The sequence below is a fragment of the Gymnoscopelus microlampas genome (genome assembly GCF_963454915.1).
Source record: "Gymnoscopelus microlampas genome assembly, chromosome: 3".
Lineage (NCBI taxonomy): Eukaryota > Metazoa > Chordata > Actinopteri > Myctophiformes > Myctophidae > Gymnoscopelus > Gymnoscopelus microlampas.
In genome coordinates this window covers 39,224,837-39,243,991 of record NC_139940.1, presented here as the reverse complement: position 1 = coordinate 39,243,991, position 19,155 = coordinate 39,224,837, and the positions used below count along the sequence as shown (strand labels likewise).

General features: G+C 39.7%; 1 protein-coding gene across 1 annotated transcript; it reads right to left on the bottom strand.

Moving 5' to 3' along the window:
• Positions 1 to 10,143: 10,143 nt before the first annotated feature.
• LOC311042731 (galanin receptor type 1-like) lies at positions 10,144 to 18,598 on the bottom strand (the record flags this gene model as incomplete). The annotated part of the gene is made up of 3 exons (XM_084053683.1): positions 17,715 to 18,598; positions 16,717 to 16,782; positions 10,144 to 10,464 (listed from the first exon to the last, which is right to left on the bottom strand). The coding sequence occupies exons 1-3, from the start codon at positions 18,402 to 18,404 to the stop codon at positions 10,144 to 10,146; spliced, it is 1,077 nt and encodes a 358-aa protein (XP_083909809.1). The 5' UTR covers positions 18,405 to 18,598.
• Between the last annotated feature and the right edge of the window lie 557 nt (positions 18,599 to 19,155).

The following is a 19,155-nucleotide window of genomic DNA, read 5'->3' as shown; positions in this document are numbered from 1 at the left end:
AAATTGATTATTCATCTACAAATCTCTCCCCTTGTCACATTCAATGGAGGTGACATGGAAGAAAAACAAAATGGGTAATGGAGGTGACATGTAAAAGAAACAAATCAGATTTAAACACAATGGGAACATGAAAATGTAAAAGAAAATATGGAAATATTTATTTGAGGTTCTATTCTGAAGGGTACATTCATTTCCACCGAGCTTAGGACAACTGTGAAAATGAATGACTCTTCACTGATCTATTCTTTTATCCTTCATCTAAACTAAAAACAAACAAATGCATTCCAGGATTCGTATTAATATGTAAATCATTTGTGGGGTTGTACCCCACTTACCTCCGAGGTCTATTTACAGCGTAATACGAATTGGCCTGGAACGTGAGGCATACTGTGTTTTGTTCTGAAAATAGACAAACAAAAAAATGACAGTACAAAAGAAAACAAATAAAGAAATACATATATTCATATATCTATATACATATATATAATAATTTTAAACCTTCCAATACCCTCAGATACCCATAACCATACATGGCGTTACATCATATGGATATAGTATATATGAAAGAATTATGATTAAAATGTTTAAAATTAAAATATAACAATGACAAAATTAAAATAAACATATTCGTTGCGAAGAGTTAGAGTTAGATAAAGTACATCAAAATAAATTGAAAAGAAAACACAGACTTTGGAAAAAAATGAAATAGCAGATCTACAAGTTTAGTCAAAAAATGATCAAATATCTTTAAAACTTTAAAATAATTCTTCTTATTCATCATTAAAATGTTTCCAAAGAATAGTATAAAGAATATTATAATATTGTAATGTATTTAATCTAATATTCACTGATAAGTATTGAATTCAATGGAATCTGTAGGAGTGACCCTGATAAGTATTGAATGTAATGGAATCTGTAGGAGTGACGTGGTAAAGTCACGTGGCAGGGAAGCTGATACTTCCTGTTGAATGAATTCTGGGTAATTGAGTCAAATGGAGTGTAAGAGAGACCATTAAAGAAAATCCAAAAAAAATTAGAACTTATTATTTAAGGAATATGTCTATATAGACATATCCATACATGTGGCGAGGGATGGAACTAGAATGGTCAAAATATGGTTACAGAGGTCTGAGTTTAAGATATAAGTACTGCTTCAATGAAACCACAGAAAATAATCAGCATTCCTGGGTTGAGTTTATTAGTCGACTTAGTCTGTCTAGCAGACGAATGAGCTCTTGTGATTGCTTAAATCAACCATTTTTATCGATTAATGGTCTACCACACGTACAATAATTTATGAAAAACATATCCCCGAAAATCAATAATTTGTGAATGCAAGTCGACCAATATTCATAATCCTACAGAGTAAAATAGATATATTAGTTCTCGTGACAAACATTAACACAAAATTAATTTACGCGAATGACGAGGGGTCGCACACTTATCTACATTTGATCCACCCTCCCCTGGTGTGAGACCAGCATAATGATTTATACATGTACCTAAAACGTTCTCATCGAACACCCAAAGTTTGGATCGGGGGTTATTCTAGATGATATGATCAGAGGTACACCATAAATCCATATACATATATACATACTCATACAGGGCGGAACCTAGCACAAGTATCTATATATAAATAAAGAACTGGAAATATTCAGAAATGAGAATATCCAGCTGCTTAGTCAAACACCAGTGTAAAAAATATGGAGGATGTCCAGTACAGATCGTGTGCGGTTAATATAACCTTCTTACGTCATTATCCTACACTTTTCCATAGCACAAGAGGGCTGCTCCCACAAAAAATTACCCTGAGCATGTCAGTCAACAACTTGTCAACACATTAACAGCACAAAAGCAACTACGAGCAGCCTAAATGTTTACCGCGGAGAGGAAGGAAGAGAAAAAGAGAGAGAGAGAGATGGAGAGAGAGAGAGATAGATATATAGTGAAATATTGTATTTTTAAGAACGTTTAGTCTAGAATCTATTTATGGCAGTGGATACGGGCGCTCTAACAGACTATAGTTAAAGTTTGACACGCTCAAAGCCCTGAAAAGATTCCCCGTTCAAAAAGTTTTGAAGAACGAAAATAAATGATGAGTTATATAAGTGACCGTCTAGACCATATTATACAAAATATATATATTCAAGAATGTTTTTCATGAATTTAAAGGGGGTTATAAAACATTTTAGTTTAAATCAAAATTAATAAAAATTAAATCAAAATTAAGGAGTAGTCTGTTCATAAAGTCTTGTTTGTGTAACATAAATGAAACAATATTACAATTAAAAGAAAAAGATTTAACTCTTGAAACGTAATGTCTAATGATTATCACAATCCCTCTTTTGACCCGACATAAAAGTCAGGAAAATGAGCGATTTGACCATAAATGGTATCTTGCAGTTATACCTATATATACACACATACATACATATGCCTGTCGATATACATATACCCACAGATACAAAGAACTACTGGTATTTATATCCATACGTACGCATCCTGCAGGCATCAAGGTAGACCCATGCCGGTCACACATACTGCACGTATGTATATATATACAAAAAAAACACATATCTACGATCTATAAAAAATATCTGTATTTAGAAAAAGGTTCACCAAAAGATTCCTTGTAAGCATTAATCTGATATAAAGGTTAGTGTTGTATTTTTAGCATGAATTCGTTTCGAGGGAGCGAGTTCTACAAGCTACTGTATGCTAGATGCTAGATGACCCCGGAAACATAAGCTACCGGGGTTTCCCATAAATCACCCCGGAAGTATAAGCCCGCAATGATTTATGGGAAATGAAGTCATCTAAAAGTTACATAGAAAAATCAGCGACAAAGCATTGAAAAGTATTTACAATTATCTGAATTTATGGGGCATAAACGAGAAAGTTGAATAGTTGACAAAGAGAAAACTTATTCTCTAAGGCGAAATATTTACTGGTTCAATGAATTTAGAACAGAAGGGGGAAAGGAATATAAAATTTATTATTAAGGCAATATTAAATGGATTTAATCTACAGTGGTCAAAATAAAACCGGTCAAAGGTAAATAAATATATGTATATATTAAACGCTCACCCCCCGCACCGGAGGTGGTGAGAGAAAGAGACAGATAAGATATAGTAATCAATACGAAATCCACCGAAACAGAACGTAGTAACAACAAGCAGTAACCAGTATATAACAAAAGGACTGACTTGTGAATTATACATGTAGGTAAGAAATCTGAAAGGACCTTAATAAATGACCACTAGATAAGAGAATTTATGAGACATTAGGAATGTCTTCCCAGGAATATAGGTGATAAAACATTTTTTACTTGACTGACTCCCTGGCGGAGCTGTGTTAAACAGTAATTTAAAAACAGGCTTATAATTTATGAGACAAATCGTTCGGTAAAGACAATAAAATAAAATAAAAGGTGTACTCATCAGATCAAGGTTTACATGGAGAAGTTACGTGGAGATCCCAATCACTGGACCATGGTAAAAATAAGAATAAAAAGATATACTCATCAAATCGATGGTTCAGGGATCCTGACCCCGATGGCTGGACCACGTGGAATTTGAGACATGTCGAGAGTCAAGGGGCAAGTCCAAAGGTCCAGCGATCGCGTCCAGGTCCAAAACAAAATAAAATAAAATAAAAATGTGATACTGTTCAAAGATAACCTTCATCTGAATAGAAGTGATAAATCGTTACACCCAGGGCTGGTTCGTTTGATACGTATTAAAACATGGTCTGCCAGGGGAAGAGAGTCTGACCGTACAGTTCCGGTCAATAGCTCAGTTCCCCCCGTCCACCCTGTTTTAAACATATCCGGCTTCGATCGGACCAATTGTTAAAGTAGGTTTTTTTCCTTATCACCCATATGTATAGATACCAATGCAGGGCGAAACATCACATCAGTATGTATACAAAGTACCAGTAACTTTCAAAGGCGACAAAGAAAAAACAGACTCAGGACACAGGCAGCCATTGGGTGCAATGAAATATCTTGTATTCAGACAGAGAGAGAATGGAAGGTTACAGTATCACAGTGGTAGGCATCATCGGTCGTCGTCTCTCTCTCCTTAAACAGAGAAAGCACTGGTCTTTAACAGCGTCCGTTAACATAAACATATGACATCATTGAAGATACATCGAGCGTCCAGCCCTCGGAGGTGTTGTCCTGCCATTGGTGGATAGTGATGAGTACGTCATCGTCAGATGAGGATGATGATGGTAGATGATGAAGATGATGATGATGGTGTGACAGTTTATCTTTGAACAAACAGCGTCCACATGTCTCGAACAACACGTTAGCCTCGGCTCTGACCTGTCTGGTCAGAGGTAACTTCGTGACACTGCGAGAAGGGTTATGCATTTGGAGGAGAACACCGAGATATGGTGTTCTCATAACAATAGATAACCACAGAAAGGCCTGTAACTAGTCTGACCTTGCATAGACAGAGAAATAGCAGAATAGTACATGACAGAGTTTAGGCCAATATGACAGCATTATATTAATTTGACATTTAAAGCAGGTTTAAGACATTAGACAAATTATGATTAATCAAAACATATCTATCAGTCCTTTTACTCCACGACAATTATTTGAAAACTTGTTACTAATTTATTACAGAACCTACAAATTATTATTACAAAACATACATTAACCACTTCATCCCTACATACACTTAATTTCGGCCAGTTGAAAATAGCTGATCTACAAGCTCACAATGCGTCGCTATGCGACGCATCGGGATGCCAGGGTTAAAGTGGTTGAGAACTTTTTTATGGAAAGCTCAAGGGATTAAGAACACCTGAGAAGAATGACAGAAGGTTTTAAGGAATCAAAAGCAATGGTACAAAGTTTAATGTGTACATTAATTGGCACTGCATAAAGACACGATCAAAGCATAGATATATCTCAAAGTATGTCAATAATACACAACTCCATAGCAGGGAGATGTAGCAGTTCAAACACAGGTGATCAAAGTGCTGTTGCTTTTTTTCTATTCCAGCAAATTCTTGTTTGATGTGAATAGTGCTGTGGAGATGATGCAGCATACTGTCAGACAGTGGAGGGGAACATCAACACAGCATCAGAAAAAACATGACAAGCGATGAAAATAATGCCAAATAAACATTATTGATGAACTGACGAATACACAAGTCTGTTGTATCTTTCATGTCCCTATAACCAGTAGAACGCAAGGGTTAACAGTTTCTCTGAGTGCTTGTGTGTGTGCGTGTGCGCATGTGTGTGTGTGTGTGTGTGTGTGTGTGTGTGTGTGTGTGTGTGTGTGTGTGTGTGTGTGTGTGTGTGTGTGTGTGTGTGTGTGTGTGTGTGTGTGTGTGTGTGTGTGTGTGTGTGTGTGTGTGATTGATGTCTGCTGTGTTTGACAAGTATGCCAACAATATTTTATGTAACAATGTTCTGCCTTATATGCAACTGTTATTTGTAACTGGCTGTTTTCCCATTATCTGACTGCACTTGCAGTGTTTATGTCCTTTGTACAAGGCATTCTTGTACTTCTGTTTATGTGGACATAAATATATATTTCAAGTGTGTGTGTGTGTGTGTGTGTGTGTGTGTGTGTGTGTGTGTGTGTGTGTGTGTGTGTGTGTGTGTGTGTGTGTGTGTGTGTGTGTGTGTGTGTGTGTGTGTGTGTGTGTGTGTGTGTGTGTGTGTGTGTGTGTGTGTGTGTGTGTGTGTGTGTGTGTGTGTGTGTGTGTGCGCGTGCGTGTGCGTGTATGCGTGTACACATTCATGATGCTAGATGCTTTTGTTGTTGTTGTCGTTGTTGTTTTTACCATTACCCAACTAATAACTTAATGTTATCATCCCCCAAAAAATCTCCCTTCTGTTGCAAATAAATCAATATTGTTGGAGTGGATTTGTCAGTTAACAAAGTTTTAAAATAGCAGAGGAATTGCAGTTGTTGTTTGTTTTCACACGGTCGGTCACCCATGCATACATGTATATACTGTACTGTACAGAGAGGTCAGCGCACAGAGTCACTTGCAGAGTGCATGCCAACGAAACAGCCAGAGAACATTTCTTTTCTCTCTTCCAATTCACCACCATAATTATGGTTGACCGGAGTCTCTCAGGGCTCTATACTAGTGTATTTTCGGTTCTCTGTTATTGGGGGGAAAACCTTCGCAGGAAAATAGCCGATCGACAAGCTCACAACGCGTTGCAGCAAATATTACTCAACTGTGAAAGTTACTCAACAAGTGAAAGTTGCTCAGTCAAATGAGCTGTAGTTAGGTTTGTTAAATTACTGGAGTACTTGCTTTAAAAAAAATACTTGAGTATTCACTAGTACTTACATGCATTTAACAAATAATTAACTATTCGAAATTTCCAAGTACATTGTTTTTATTTATATTTTCAAAAGATCTTAGATCTGGTAGATCATAGATCTACCAGATCTAACTCATCGCAATGCGACACATTGTGAGATTGTGGATCAGCTATGTTCAATATTAGGAGTTGACCCCTGGGACCCAAAAGAAAAGAAATACACAGAGTCAAAAGCACAATATTTGTCTTTGAACTGTAGTGGAGTGAAAGTCATAAACTTATGATAAATACTCAAATAAAGTACAGATAGTAGAGCACTCAAGTAAATGTACAGTATTTCATACTGTCCACCACTGCCCACTATTAAATCAGCACGGCTCTGAGAACACTGCCTGACAGGAGGGCACATTCACTGCATTCACTCTGCATTCACAAACTCAGAATAATCTTTGATTCCCACATTTCAAATCTTCTGTATCCTTTGAAAATCTGAACTTAAATATTGCCTTGTTTTGTGTCTTCTTCTTTTTTGGAAGAAAAGGAGCAATAGATGCACTGAAACCTCTATAAGGCCAGAGCAGTACCAAGAGGCGTACACATTTGAAATAATCTGAAGTTTTCAAAAACTAAAGTTAGCGAAACAACCCTGCAAAAGTTACAACATATATTATCCTGGCCTTCCTGTCTGATCATTTTGATGTTAAGAAAGTTTGCCTGGGGAGACAGGGGAGAGAAAAGGTACAAGAGATGAATTCTTATAATTGCGTTTCGAAGTTGGAAATAAGCGATATGGTATGAGGTAACAGGTAAACGCGAATATTGGTCTTTTAACCCATTAAGACCCGGGACGCATCTGTGTCATTTCTAGATTTGAGATAAAAAGCATTATTTTACACTTTGGCTATTCAAAAATAGCAGATCTACAAGCTCATAGCGCTGCACCGAGTGCAAATCTTTGAATACATATATTTTAAAAGCTAACATTTGTAACTCAAATCTTTGCTTCTGGGGGTTCCTGGAACAAAATATTTTGAGATGGGGGTCTTCGGCCAAATACATATACATTTTGGGGTCCTTGACAATAAAAAGTTTGAAAACTACTGACATAGCAACATACGTTTTTGTTAAAAAAACTGTTAGGAATTAGAAGACATTTTGTAGAATCTCAGGCCTTAAAGGGTTAATGACCACAATGTCAAGTGAAAGATACAAAGTAGACATATGTGTCGTATGTTTGCTGTATGTACATAGAGTCCATCATTATTACATTTATCAAAGTAAACACTTGTTTGCACGTTTTAAGGTTATTGTACTATAGCAACAGCGATAATGCTTTTTCTTTTGTGTCCAGTGACTGCTTGTCACACAGAGAAGCTGTAATTATACATTCCACATTAAAATAAAAGATAAGTTGTGCCTGGTGGCTCAGCAAGTTAGTGCACGGACCACATGCTCCGTGACGGTCACGAGGACCTGTGTTTGAATCCGACTCCCGTCATATACTCACGTCTCCCATCTCTCTGAACTTTCCTGTCTCTCTACACTCTACCATCTAATAAAGCAAAACGTTGCGCCCAAAAATTGTAACGATAACATATTTACTTAAAAACACACAATTTGTGATATTCCGGGCAATGTCTTAGTTGCTCATTAAGACCATGAGGATGAGACTACTATCATTTCAGATTTCTAATGTGGTGAGCTGTATGGATACATATCTTGTTTTTTAACATGAGATGCAATAAGAAATAACGGATATAAAGAAATACAATATGAATACGTTTCAGACTCTTTCAATTTGGAGAGATCATCATCAGATCCTGTAGAGGCTATGCGCGTGACATCATCATCGTACCCGGAAGTAAAAAAAAAACTACTTTCTTGCCTTGACAGCCCATACATCCAAACGGAAAAGTCCTATCTTAAACCACATTAAACTCACCAACATAGCAGCTGTACGGAAAGCTTGAATTATCCTCTTTCTATCTGCAACGTTTTTGTTTCATAAAAATCCACCATAGACATGTTATGAGCTACTTTCTGTCAATACATTCCGTGCAGGTGATTATTCTTCCATGTGTTGGAGTTTGGAAGCGCTCGTTTTCAATAACGCAACGTCCCGCTGCCTCCTCCATTACTGTATGTGCAATTTCGAAACAGGTGGTACGCAGGACCGCTGAGCGCTTCCAAACTCCAAAGCTCCATGCTGCTCAATGTTTTGCCACTCAGTCTAGCTGAGGGGGGGCGTGTCCCGATGGAAAAGTGACCCATGTGCTTACTTGCTTATGGCTGTCCATCGATTTCGACGATGACGTTGCTCCAAGAATGGGTTATTGAGGGGGATTGCGGTTGTGCCATTGCATGTGTCTATGCAGGCCAATGTGTGACCCACATGGTTTGCCACATGTGGGGCAGATGAAGTCCACATATATATGCACAGATATGTCCAAAAATCATGTTCTCCACCACGCTAAAGTAACAACAAAATGTGGTGGCTTTATCCTGGAGTCCAGGAATAGAGATTGTCAATGTGGAACAGAGTTGCTGTAGCAGACATCCAAACATCTTCCCAAGTCAGTTCCTCCCTATAGTTCCTTTTTCCGACAGCAAAAGTTCCAAACTCTGAAAATAAGTTAACTATAGTGTAGTATACAGTATAGATATACTGTATGTCATGGTAGATGTAGAAAAAAAAGGTACATTGGGAAATGTGTACATTTCAGAATGTGGTGTTAATCATATACATTTTCCCACAGTAAATCTAAGTAAACCAGCCATGGTCACACTTGTCTTTTCAATGTGATTTTTATGATCGGACAAGCAAGATCGGAACGCAGTTGTGTCAGCATCCGTGTGTCCACACGTCACAATTAAATGCAACATGCTTGATCAGATGTGTTACTGGATGTAATGTTCCTGCTCAATACATCTGGAAAACAAATCCTTCTTTTGAAACTTGCATGTTGTGCGAAGATGACGCAAGACCTATGTTTACTACATTGTGCCCACAGTACTGACACAGCAGTTGTCAACTCCTCAATGAGATCCAAACTCAATGTGAGCCAGGACCCTTGAAGTGTATAGTCTGGCTCCTCAGATCACAATTCCAGCGAGGTCCGATGATGGAGCGAACGCTTGACAGTTTAATATGTCCAGGCATGATCGGACGGAAAAGGTCGCATAGAAAAGACAAGTGCAACCACGGCCTAAAGATCTGCTGGGATAGGGTCCGGGGTTAGGCAAGGCAAGGCAGGGCAAATGTATTTGTATAGCACATTTCAACAACAAGGCAATTCAAAGTGCTTTACATAAAACATTAAGCATTAAGACATCACATTAGAGATCCACAGATTTACCATGGGAAATGTATACAATTGTAAGAAATAATAGGGGTCTGCACACTGTAACTTAACAAGAAGCTCCCAGTGAAGGCTTTATTTGTAGATTAACGTTTCGACAAAAGGTCTTTTTCATTCTGAAGAAGATTACATTCTGAAGAAGATGACTTAATTCTGAAGAATCCTTGTGCCGAAACGTTAATCTACAAATAAACCTTGACTGGCAGTTACAGTGACTTGACTTGACAGTTACAGTGTTCTATTATTTCTTATATTAATCCACTGTTGGTCCTGCACCTGCCGTCCAGCGGATGTGCCAGTTTTATTTTCTACCACTCCATTGGGAAATGTCACCACAAATTTCCCCACTTTTCCAACGTTCTATAAATGCTTTGTGTTGTCTGGTGGCGAGACCCAACATACTGCCACAGTACAGGGTCATTCTCCTCACTGTGTAACTGTATGTTTCACTGTATCACCGACCCGTGCCTTTTTCAGTCACACGTTGGTGCAGTTAGTGGAGGCTGCTGTGTCCACCTTGCTGCGGATCTCCTTGATGTCATTGATCGGGGAGTCAGTGGTGCCAATCTGGCACTTGAACACCTGTTTGTAGGCCTTCCTGAAGTTCTCCGACAGGAAGGCGTAGATGACCGGGTTGACGGAGGAGTTGCTGTAAGCCAAACAGTGGGCGGACACCCGCAGCACGAACGAGGCCTGGGTGAGCGGGAAGGTCCCGAACTCCACCCACAGGTGGACGATGTGGTGAGGCAACCAGGACAGGCAGAACACCACCACCACCACCAGTACCGTCTGAGCTGTCTGGGGGGCGAAAGAGGGGAAAAGGAGGAAGGGAGACAGAGGGAGGGGAGTGTCTGAATTATCATACAGTACACTATAAATGTTTTTTACACACAGTCAGTGCTCTCAAGGACATAAATGGTACATCCAACTCATAATGATCAGAATCCTGAGAGGATATTTACAGTAATTAGTAGGCACAATTATTTGGAGGAGGAGAGTGAGTGTTTGTGTTGTGTTTGTGGCTGGCGTGGCTGCACTAAGCTATTCAGGCCAGTGTTGCCAAATCTGTTTATTATAAGCGACTTTGGGCTTGTTTTTCTGTAAAGTAGCTTGTGAATATTAGGGGTCCTTGGCATGAAAATGTTATAGAACCACTGCTCTAAAACAACAGCGCCTCGGCTGCCAGAAATGGTAGATGTACAAGATCGACACCTCGGTATGCATTACACAACCGCGGTATGGCGGTATAGCGGTATAGCGGTTATTGCACCCAGCCCTATTGATCACCACTATGTGACCTCTGGATATGTGCATTTCTTACTCCTGTATGTCGACCGTAACATGCAACATAAATGCGTGCGAGTTTATATAAATTACGCAACTTGGCATTGAGATGAACTGAGAATGTAACAGTTTACAGCCCACCCGCAGTCCTTCAATGTCAATGAGCAAATTGATGAAATGTGTTTACCCTGCCATACTGTTAATAAACCAAGGCTTAAAGCTACAGCTGATAAGTGTGATGAAAAAAGCTAATTACACACTCCGTGATCTGCTGTCTCTCTCCTCTGCATTCCTGTAGAAGGCTGGTTTCCAGCTGAGTTAATTAGACCATAACAGCGAAAGACACAGATAGACTGTAAAAACACTGTGGGGCCTTGAAATCCATTAGAAATGTGGCTGTTGGCCTTCCCCGCTATCACATTTAAAGGGAAGATCTGAATGATAAATGCGTCATGTCACAAAGACTCCACAGCTTGGCTGTCACCACCACGCAGGTTAATCACTTCAAATCACATAACTGTTGTCAGCGTCGTTAATAACATATGGAGTCTGGAGGGCAGAGGGGGTGACGATGAAGACAGAGAGACGGGAAGAACGATGAATGGGTGTCAATGCGTGTCAGGCTGCTGTATCTAAGCAAACAGCCTCAAACAAGTATGCGCGCGTACACACACACACACACACACACACACACACACACACACACACACACACACACACACACACACACACACACACACACACACACACACACACACACACACACACACACACACACACACTGTAAAGAGGCGGCGGCATTTAAAGTTTCCCACAATAGTGTGGGAGGAAGGATGTTGAGAGGGCAATGTTTTGTTTGGCTAGCGCTAGCTGTAAGAACACACTCATAAATTCACCTTAAACCCTACAGAGTCTTTAGTTATCCCAACATGCAAACTTTCCAGGAATCTTATCTTGGATTCCCCATCGATGATGTCACTGGTATGCGGGTTTCTGAACTGTCCATAGCCCTCCTCTGAGACACAGAGTGAGTAGACTAAAATGGTGCCATATTATCATGAGCATTAGTGAGGACCAATTATATGAAGTTGTTGAAAATTGCAGGTTGGAAATGGGTGAAGTCGCCCTTTAACATCTCCTGTCAGTACTCACATTTAAATGGCATGAGCAAGGGAATATGTTGAATCATCATGACTTATCTCTTCGGTACAAAATATATTGACCGTTGGCATCCTTGAAGCTAAAACTAATTTAAAAGTTTCATTCATTGATTCATTTATCTTTAAACAGGGTAGTCAAGTTGAGATTGAGAATCCTGATGTTTTAATGTTTTCATTCAAATAAATGCTGCAACTTGTGGTGGACTTGTAGTGATACATCCGAACAGCTTCAGACAGGCATGGTGAAATATTCTTTTTCATGACCATCCATCTAGAGAGCCTTTTAACGCACTGTGTTAAAGTCCATCTGTCTAGACCTGTGAGATATAGATAAACCATTATTGATCCCCGAAGGGATAATCAGGATGGAGGATGGAACTCTTCAACCTAATAACTAACTCCCGGAGGTGGAAAGTAACTAAGTACATTTACTAAGTACTAAGTACTGTACTTAAGTACAATTTTGAGGTACTTTTACTTTAATGGAGTATTTCCCATTTTCAATACTTTTACTTCTACTCCACTACATCTCAGAGGCAAAGATTCAACTTTTACTCCACTACAATTATTTGAAAACTTTAGTTACCAGTTACTCAGGGCCGGCGCACCCATTAAGGCGACCTAGGCGGCCGCCTAGAGCGGCAGTTTGGAGAGGCGGCAAAAAGAGTCGGGAAAAAATAATAATAATGATAATAAATCGGTAAAATCAGAATGAAATAACACAAGCCTAACCTAACCCTAACCCTAACCCTAAAACCGAAATAAAGTAACCAAAGACACAAAAAAAAGTAGCATAATCCGCCCAGAACCGCAAACAAATTTGCGCGCGCGAGGGTCCCACGCACGCGTGCTTCGCGCACGTGCGGGGGCGCATCAAAGGAATCTCGCCTAGAGCGGCGATCAGCCCTCCACCGGCCCTGCAGTTACTTTGTAGATTTTAATTATTATTACAAAACATACATTAACCACTTCAGCCCTATTTAAACTTTGGCTATTTGAAAATAGTAGATCTAGATGCAACATATTGAGAGCTTGTAGATCTGCCATTTTCAAAAGGTTTTAATACATTTTATACATTATAATACCTTCTGAAATGGGACATTCTGCATAATGAGTACTTTTACTTTTGGTACTTTAAGTATATTTTGATGCCAAACTTTTGTACTTTTATTCAAGTACATTTTGATCACTGGACTTTTACTTGTAACAGAGTGTTTCTACATTGCAGTATCGATATTTTTACTTAATTTAAAAAAATGTAGTACTTTTTCCACCACTGCTAACTCCTTCTTAACCTGCACTACACATCCATAAAAAATGTGTTGGCTGTCAATTAATCAAATCAACCCCCCCCCCTTTTAATTCCCTCAGGTGATAAGCCCCCCTACTCTCTTCCTGGACAATTAGATTGTTAATTAGATTGTTCTCATTAATCAATGGCTTATCAAATCGTCAAATAAAAACTTTTTAGACAACAAGCGTGACTCAGCTTCAAGTGTGTGTGTGTGTGTGTGTGTGTGTGTGTGTGTGTGTGTGTGTGTGTGTGTGTGTGTGTGCGGTCGTGCGTGCGTGCGTGCGTGCGTGCGTGCGTGCGTGCGTGCGTGTGTGCGTGCGTGTGTGAAAGCTGTCTCACTCTGGTGATATACAGTGTGTGCTTGGCGCTGATAAGAAGAACTGGTCAACATTTGTTGCAGAAGTGCAGAGAAAGTACGCTTGTTTCCCCAGCTGTCTGTCTGTCCCTGACGAAACATTTCACCTAACAAGTTCCACACGGACCTTCCAAGGCCATACGACTGGAGAGCTCACATATGATCAATGAATAATTGATCATATGCGAGAAAAAAAGACCTGTCCCTGCCCTTGTGCCCTTGAGTGTTTTATATTACGCAGTTGGCCTCTTTGATAGTCATCTTCTATGAGACACACACACACACACACACACATCCTTTACTAATGTATCAAGTACACTGCAGACAAGAAACAAATGGAGCTTGGACATTTTATTTTGAATATTTGCAATCGATTCAGCTTTGGTATTATAGGGCTGCAACAATCGATTATGTTCTACGCGATCATTCTACTGATTACTTTTATTTTTTTAAATAATAATAATCTACAGTGTGTATTTTATTATGTTTTTTATACTGTATGAATCAACACATTCTAATAACCACTTACGCTTTGTCACACAACAGTGTCATGCAACAATTGTGATCTACAAGCTCACAACTCGTCTCATAATGACTTGTTGTGAGCATGCAGATCAGATCATTCTCACTATTTTCAACGTTTATGAAACTTTTTCTTTTCTTTCTTTTTTGTTTAGGTTTAAAACGTATTTAAATTCCTTAAATTGTCACTTCACTGTCATCTGGGAACCCCCCCAAAAAATCATGTGTGGACCCCCCATAGGGGTCCCGACCCACAGGTTGAGAACCACTGATTTATAGTACAATTATTAGCAATGACATATTGGACAAACTGTTTATTGTAGACACACGCTGCATGGTGTCATTTTATCCAATAAAGCTGCCAGTGTGTTTCTTTCATTTCCTTTTTTGCACCAGTTTACGACGTGTTAATATACACACAAATGATTGAATGCTAAGCGCACTTAGGTGTTAAGTGCCTTCCCTCAATTTCCTCCATGGAAAATAGTCCTACTGAATGACTGACACATTATGGCATATTTATTGTTACTGGTGAATTATAACAGGATAAACAGAGACATATTTCAGTCTATACACTAATCAAATGGCCAACAGCAGATTACTGGCAGAAGGTGTGCGTAAGTGTGTGTGTGTGTGTGTGTGTGTGTGTGTGTGTGTGTGTGTGTGTGTGTGTGTGTGTGTGTGTGTGTGTGTGTGTGTGTGTGTGTGTGTGTGTGTGTGTGTGTGTGTGTGTGTGTGTGTGCGTGCGTGCGTGCGTGCGCGCGCGCGTGCGTGCGTGCGTGTGCGCGTGCAGTGTTGGTTACCTACTAATGTAGGCTGTGAATGTCGTGGTTGTTACGAGCTCTGCTGTAATAATCAATATTTGATTACTTTGCCAGTGAGTGCTTCTGTGAAATACTGTGAGACAAACACTTCCCTTTTGTCAGCCTGCCCGCCACATGTTGAGTGTTCAATGGATCTTCATTAACCTTCATTCAGCTTTGTCCCTTTCCCTGGATCATCTCATTGACCCACGTGGTTATGTAATATGTTTTTCAATAAACCTGACAAGATGTGATGATGATGCATTGAGAGAGAGGGAGAGAGAGAGAGAGAGAGAGAGAGAGAGAGAGAGAGAGAGAGAGAGAGAGAGAGAGAGAGAGAAAGAGAGAGAGAGAAAGAGAGAAAGAGAGAGAGAGAGAGAGAGAGAGAGAGAGAGAGAGAGAGAGAAATAAGTCCCTTATGTGCCCAGTGTCTTATTTATGTGTAAAAATGATCCATGAACCACTGGAGATTTGATAGGGATGGGACAATATGAAAATGACATGTCACAATTATTGTGGCAAAAATAATTGCGATTAACGATATTATCACGATAATCACAATATGCTTACAACTTAAGATGGCACTTTTGTTAATCACGTCAATCCCCAGCCTACCTATTCTGAGGGGAACGTTTGCCAAAAATAGCAGATCTACAAGCTCACAACGTTGTGAGCTTGTAGATCTGCTATTTTTGGCGAATTGATCTGTGTGGAGTGAAATAATAGCGTCTCAAATGTGCTCTTTACAGGTTTGTTTTATCAAGTATAGAGGATTTAAGTTGTACTTAATTTGCAGCTCAACAAAATCTAATTTATCCTAGTGTATGACAGAGGACAATTTTACGATAAATTAAAGTCTCCACGATACGATTATTGTGAGCATCTATTTATCACGATAAATGATAATAACGATTATCGTCCAATCCCTAATGCAGAGTGTGCAACAGGATCAAGTTGAAGTTGAAGCTTGGATTTTTTTTTAAATTAGAATCACCATCATCATTTTCACAGATGTGGATGTTGTTGGCAGTGGTGTAAAGTAACTAAGTACATTTACTCAAGTACTGTACTTAAGTACAATTTTTAGGTATTTTTTTTACTTTACTGGAGTATTTCCAATTTTCAGTACTTTTACTTCTACTCCACTATATCTCAGAGGCAAATATTGTACTTTTACTCAACTACAATTATTTGAAAACTTTAGTTACTAGTTACTTTGTAGATTTTGATTATTATTTAAAAAAATACAGTAACCACTTCAGCCCTAAATACATTTCGGCCATTTGAAAATAGCTGATCTACAAGCTCACAATGCGTCGCGATGCAATGCATTGTGAGCTTGTAGATCTGCTATTTTCAAAAGAGTTTTATACATTTAAAAACTTGTGAAATGGGACATTCTGCATAATGAGTACTTTCTACTTTTGGTACTTTAAATTCACTAGCATGGCCATAAGCTCACACTTTTATACATTCTTGAGCATATTAAGTAGTAGGGTCTAGATACTACGTTCACGTTTGATACTTATCAAATTATTCATCAGAATAATTGTCATATTCCCATCTAGTTACTCATTGATCTTGTTAATCTATGTTTATGAAAATGTACAGTTGGCATGTTTAAATACATACCTTTTTCTTTGATGCCTCTGACTTTTTGGACATGTGTCTTAGCTTTTTGTGCAAGTGATTTAAAACCTGCAACAAGCACAGACAAAACAAGCATTACTGGACAAATAAAAGACACTTTGTATCGAGGTGAACAATTTTGGGTAATCAAAAGTAGTCCTGCATGTATATCAGAGGTCTTCAACGTTTTTTAGCCCAAGGACCCCTTAGCTGAGAGAGAGATAAAGCAGGGACCCCCCCACTACATATTGCATAAAATTGTGTTAAATTTCATAGATGCATCTATAAAATATAACACAATTAGTCAGTGAAGCCATGGCTTCACTGACTATCAGTGTTGTGTAAATTAATTTCAGACATTTAACCACTTAAACCCTCAATACTTAGTCAACTTGACCTTTGGCTCTGTACTTGGTTTGCTCCTTTTCCCCCCTCTACAGCAAACCTCTTTGCCAAAACTAGCCGATCTACAAGCTCACAATGCCTCGCAACTGTGAGCTTGCAGATCTGCTATTTTTGGCAAAAGTTCTCCTCAGAATAGGGACGCTAGGGGTTCAAGTGGTTAAAAAAAATCCTATATCACAAAGATTTGGCAACCCCCCCTACAGTAACTCTGAGGACCCCCTAGCTAGGGAGTCACGAACCCCCTGTTGAAGACCTCTGCAAGTGTCTATTATCAGGGTATAGGCAACCTTAGGCACGGGTGGCAACATTGGCACAGGGGAGGGTGATCACTGGCACACTGGCATAAGTGTGAGGGAGAGGATTTTTTTCTTTTTAAATAAAATATTTGAAAAAATGTAGTCAATTAAATTAAGTCCCCTCACATCTGTATGCAAATTACATCCAGCACATGATTCTAAGTCTGACTATTTCCAACTGATCTGTTGGAAATATTTTATCTTGAGATCATAATTCAATTTAATGTTGATATGGCACACTGACTATCAAGAAAATAAAAACATGGCACTTCGTGTCAAAAAGGTTGTCTATTATCTTACCTTTGCATAACAGAAGGAGATCAGCAGCAGAGGGAGCACATAACCAAACACAAAGGTGCACACCACGTAGATCTTCTTCTGGTTCTGGTCTGGCCAGCCTTCCCAGCAGTAGGTGTGATTCCCCCTCTTAAAGATGTTCTGGTAGTACATGATGGGCGCGGCCATGGCCAGGGACAGTATCCAGATGACCACCACGCCGATGAACGCGTGCTTGGCCACGCGGATGGACGAGGACTTGCGCGAGTGCACGATGGCGACGTAGCGGTCCACGGACATGGCGCTCAGCGTGAAGATGCTCACCAGCATGGACACGGTGAAGAAGTAGTGGATGAACTTGCAGATGAAGGCGCCCAGCACCCACGTCGGCAGCATGTAGATGGTGGACTGGAAGGGGATGCAGAAGAGGAGGTACGAGAGGTCCGCGATGCTCAGGTTGAGGATGAAGATGTTGGTGGTGGATCGGGGTTTCCCGGGCTTGTTTCGCGCCAGCACGGTGATCACCATGGAGTTGCCCACCACGCCGAGCGTGAAGATGATGCCGAACACCAGCAGCGTGATGAAGTTGTCCGTGCCGATGCCGAATAAGAGCTTCTCCTCCTCCTCGTCCGTCCTGCTGAGGTTCCATGGTGGTTGATCCTCTTCGTAGGGAAAAACCACAACACCACCACCGAGGAACTCTGATGAGTTCATGGTGCTTTTCTCTGAAGGACAACTTCTTCAGACGTGGAGGATCTCACCAGATCTGTGCGTAAAATCGCATGGCATGGCACGACGCGCACGCCTGCACTCATGACATAGCTATATTATAATCCTCCAGGCGTTCTGATCGATGCGATATTTAATGGCAAGTTTTTTCCCACACAACCTTAGGCTATAATGTTATATTTTCCACACATAGGCAAAAAAGGGGGGGAAAAGAAAAACACGTTTCCATAGCTGATCCGAGACCTCTTTGATTAATCTATAGCTTATTTAGTCCATATTCGATATTTTTTTTTATAAAAAAAATCTAAACAGATGAGGTTATAGTACTTTCTTTCAGTTTAATCCAAAGTCCTTGGCTTTAAGCTATACTGTTGAATACTTCAGTTCAGGCACCTGATGCACTCTGCACTGATACTTGCTGCTGAATGGATGAGAATGATCTTCGCATCCAGTTCCCTCATATTATAGGAGAGAGGAGGGGATGGGCTGTTGTAACGTCAGCAGCACCCTATGACCGCCCAACTTAAGACAAGACATGTGTGGTGGCTAATACACAAAATATAGAACTCCAAGTTTGTTTTCACCAGTGGTGGACAAAGTAGGCCCTACATTTTTTACTTAGAGGTATCAATACTGCAATGTAGCAATACTCTCGTTACAAGTAAAAGTCCAGAATTCTAAATTTACTTGAGTAAAAGTACAGGTATCAAAATGTATTTAAAGTGCCAAAAGTAGA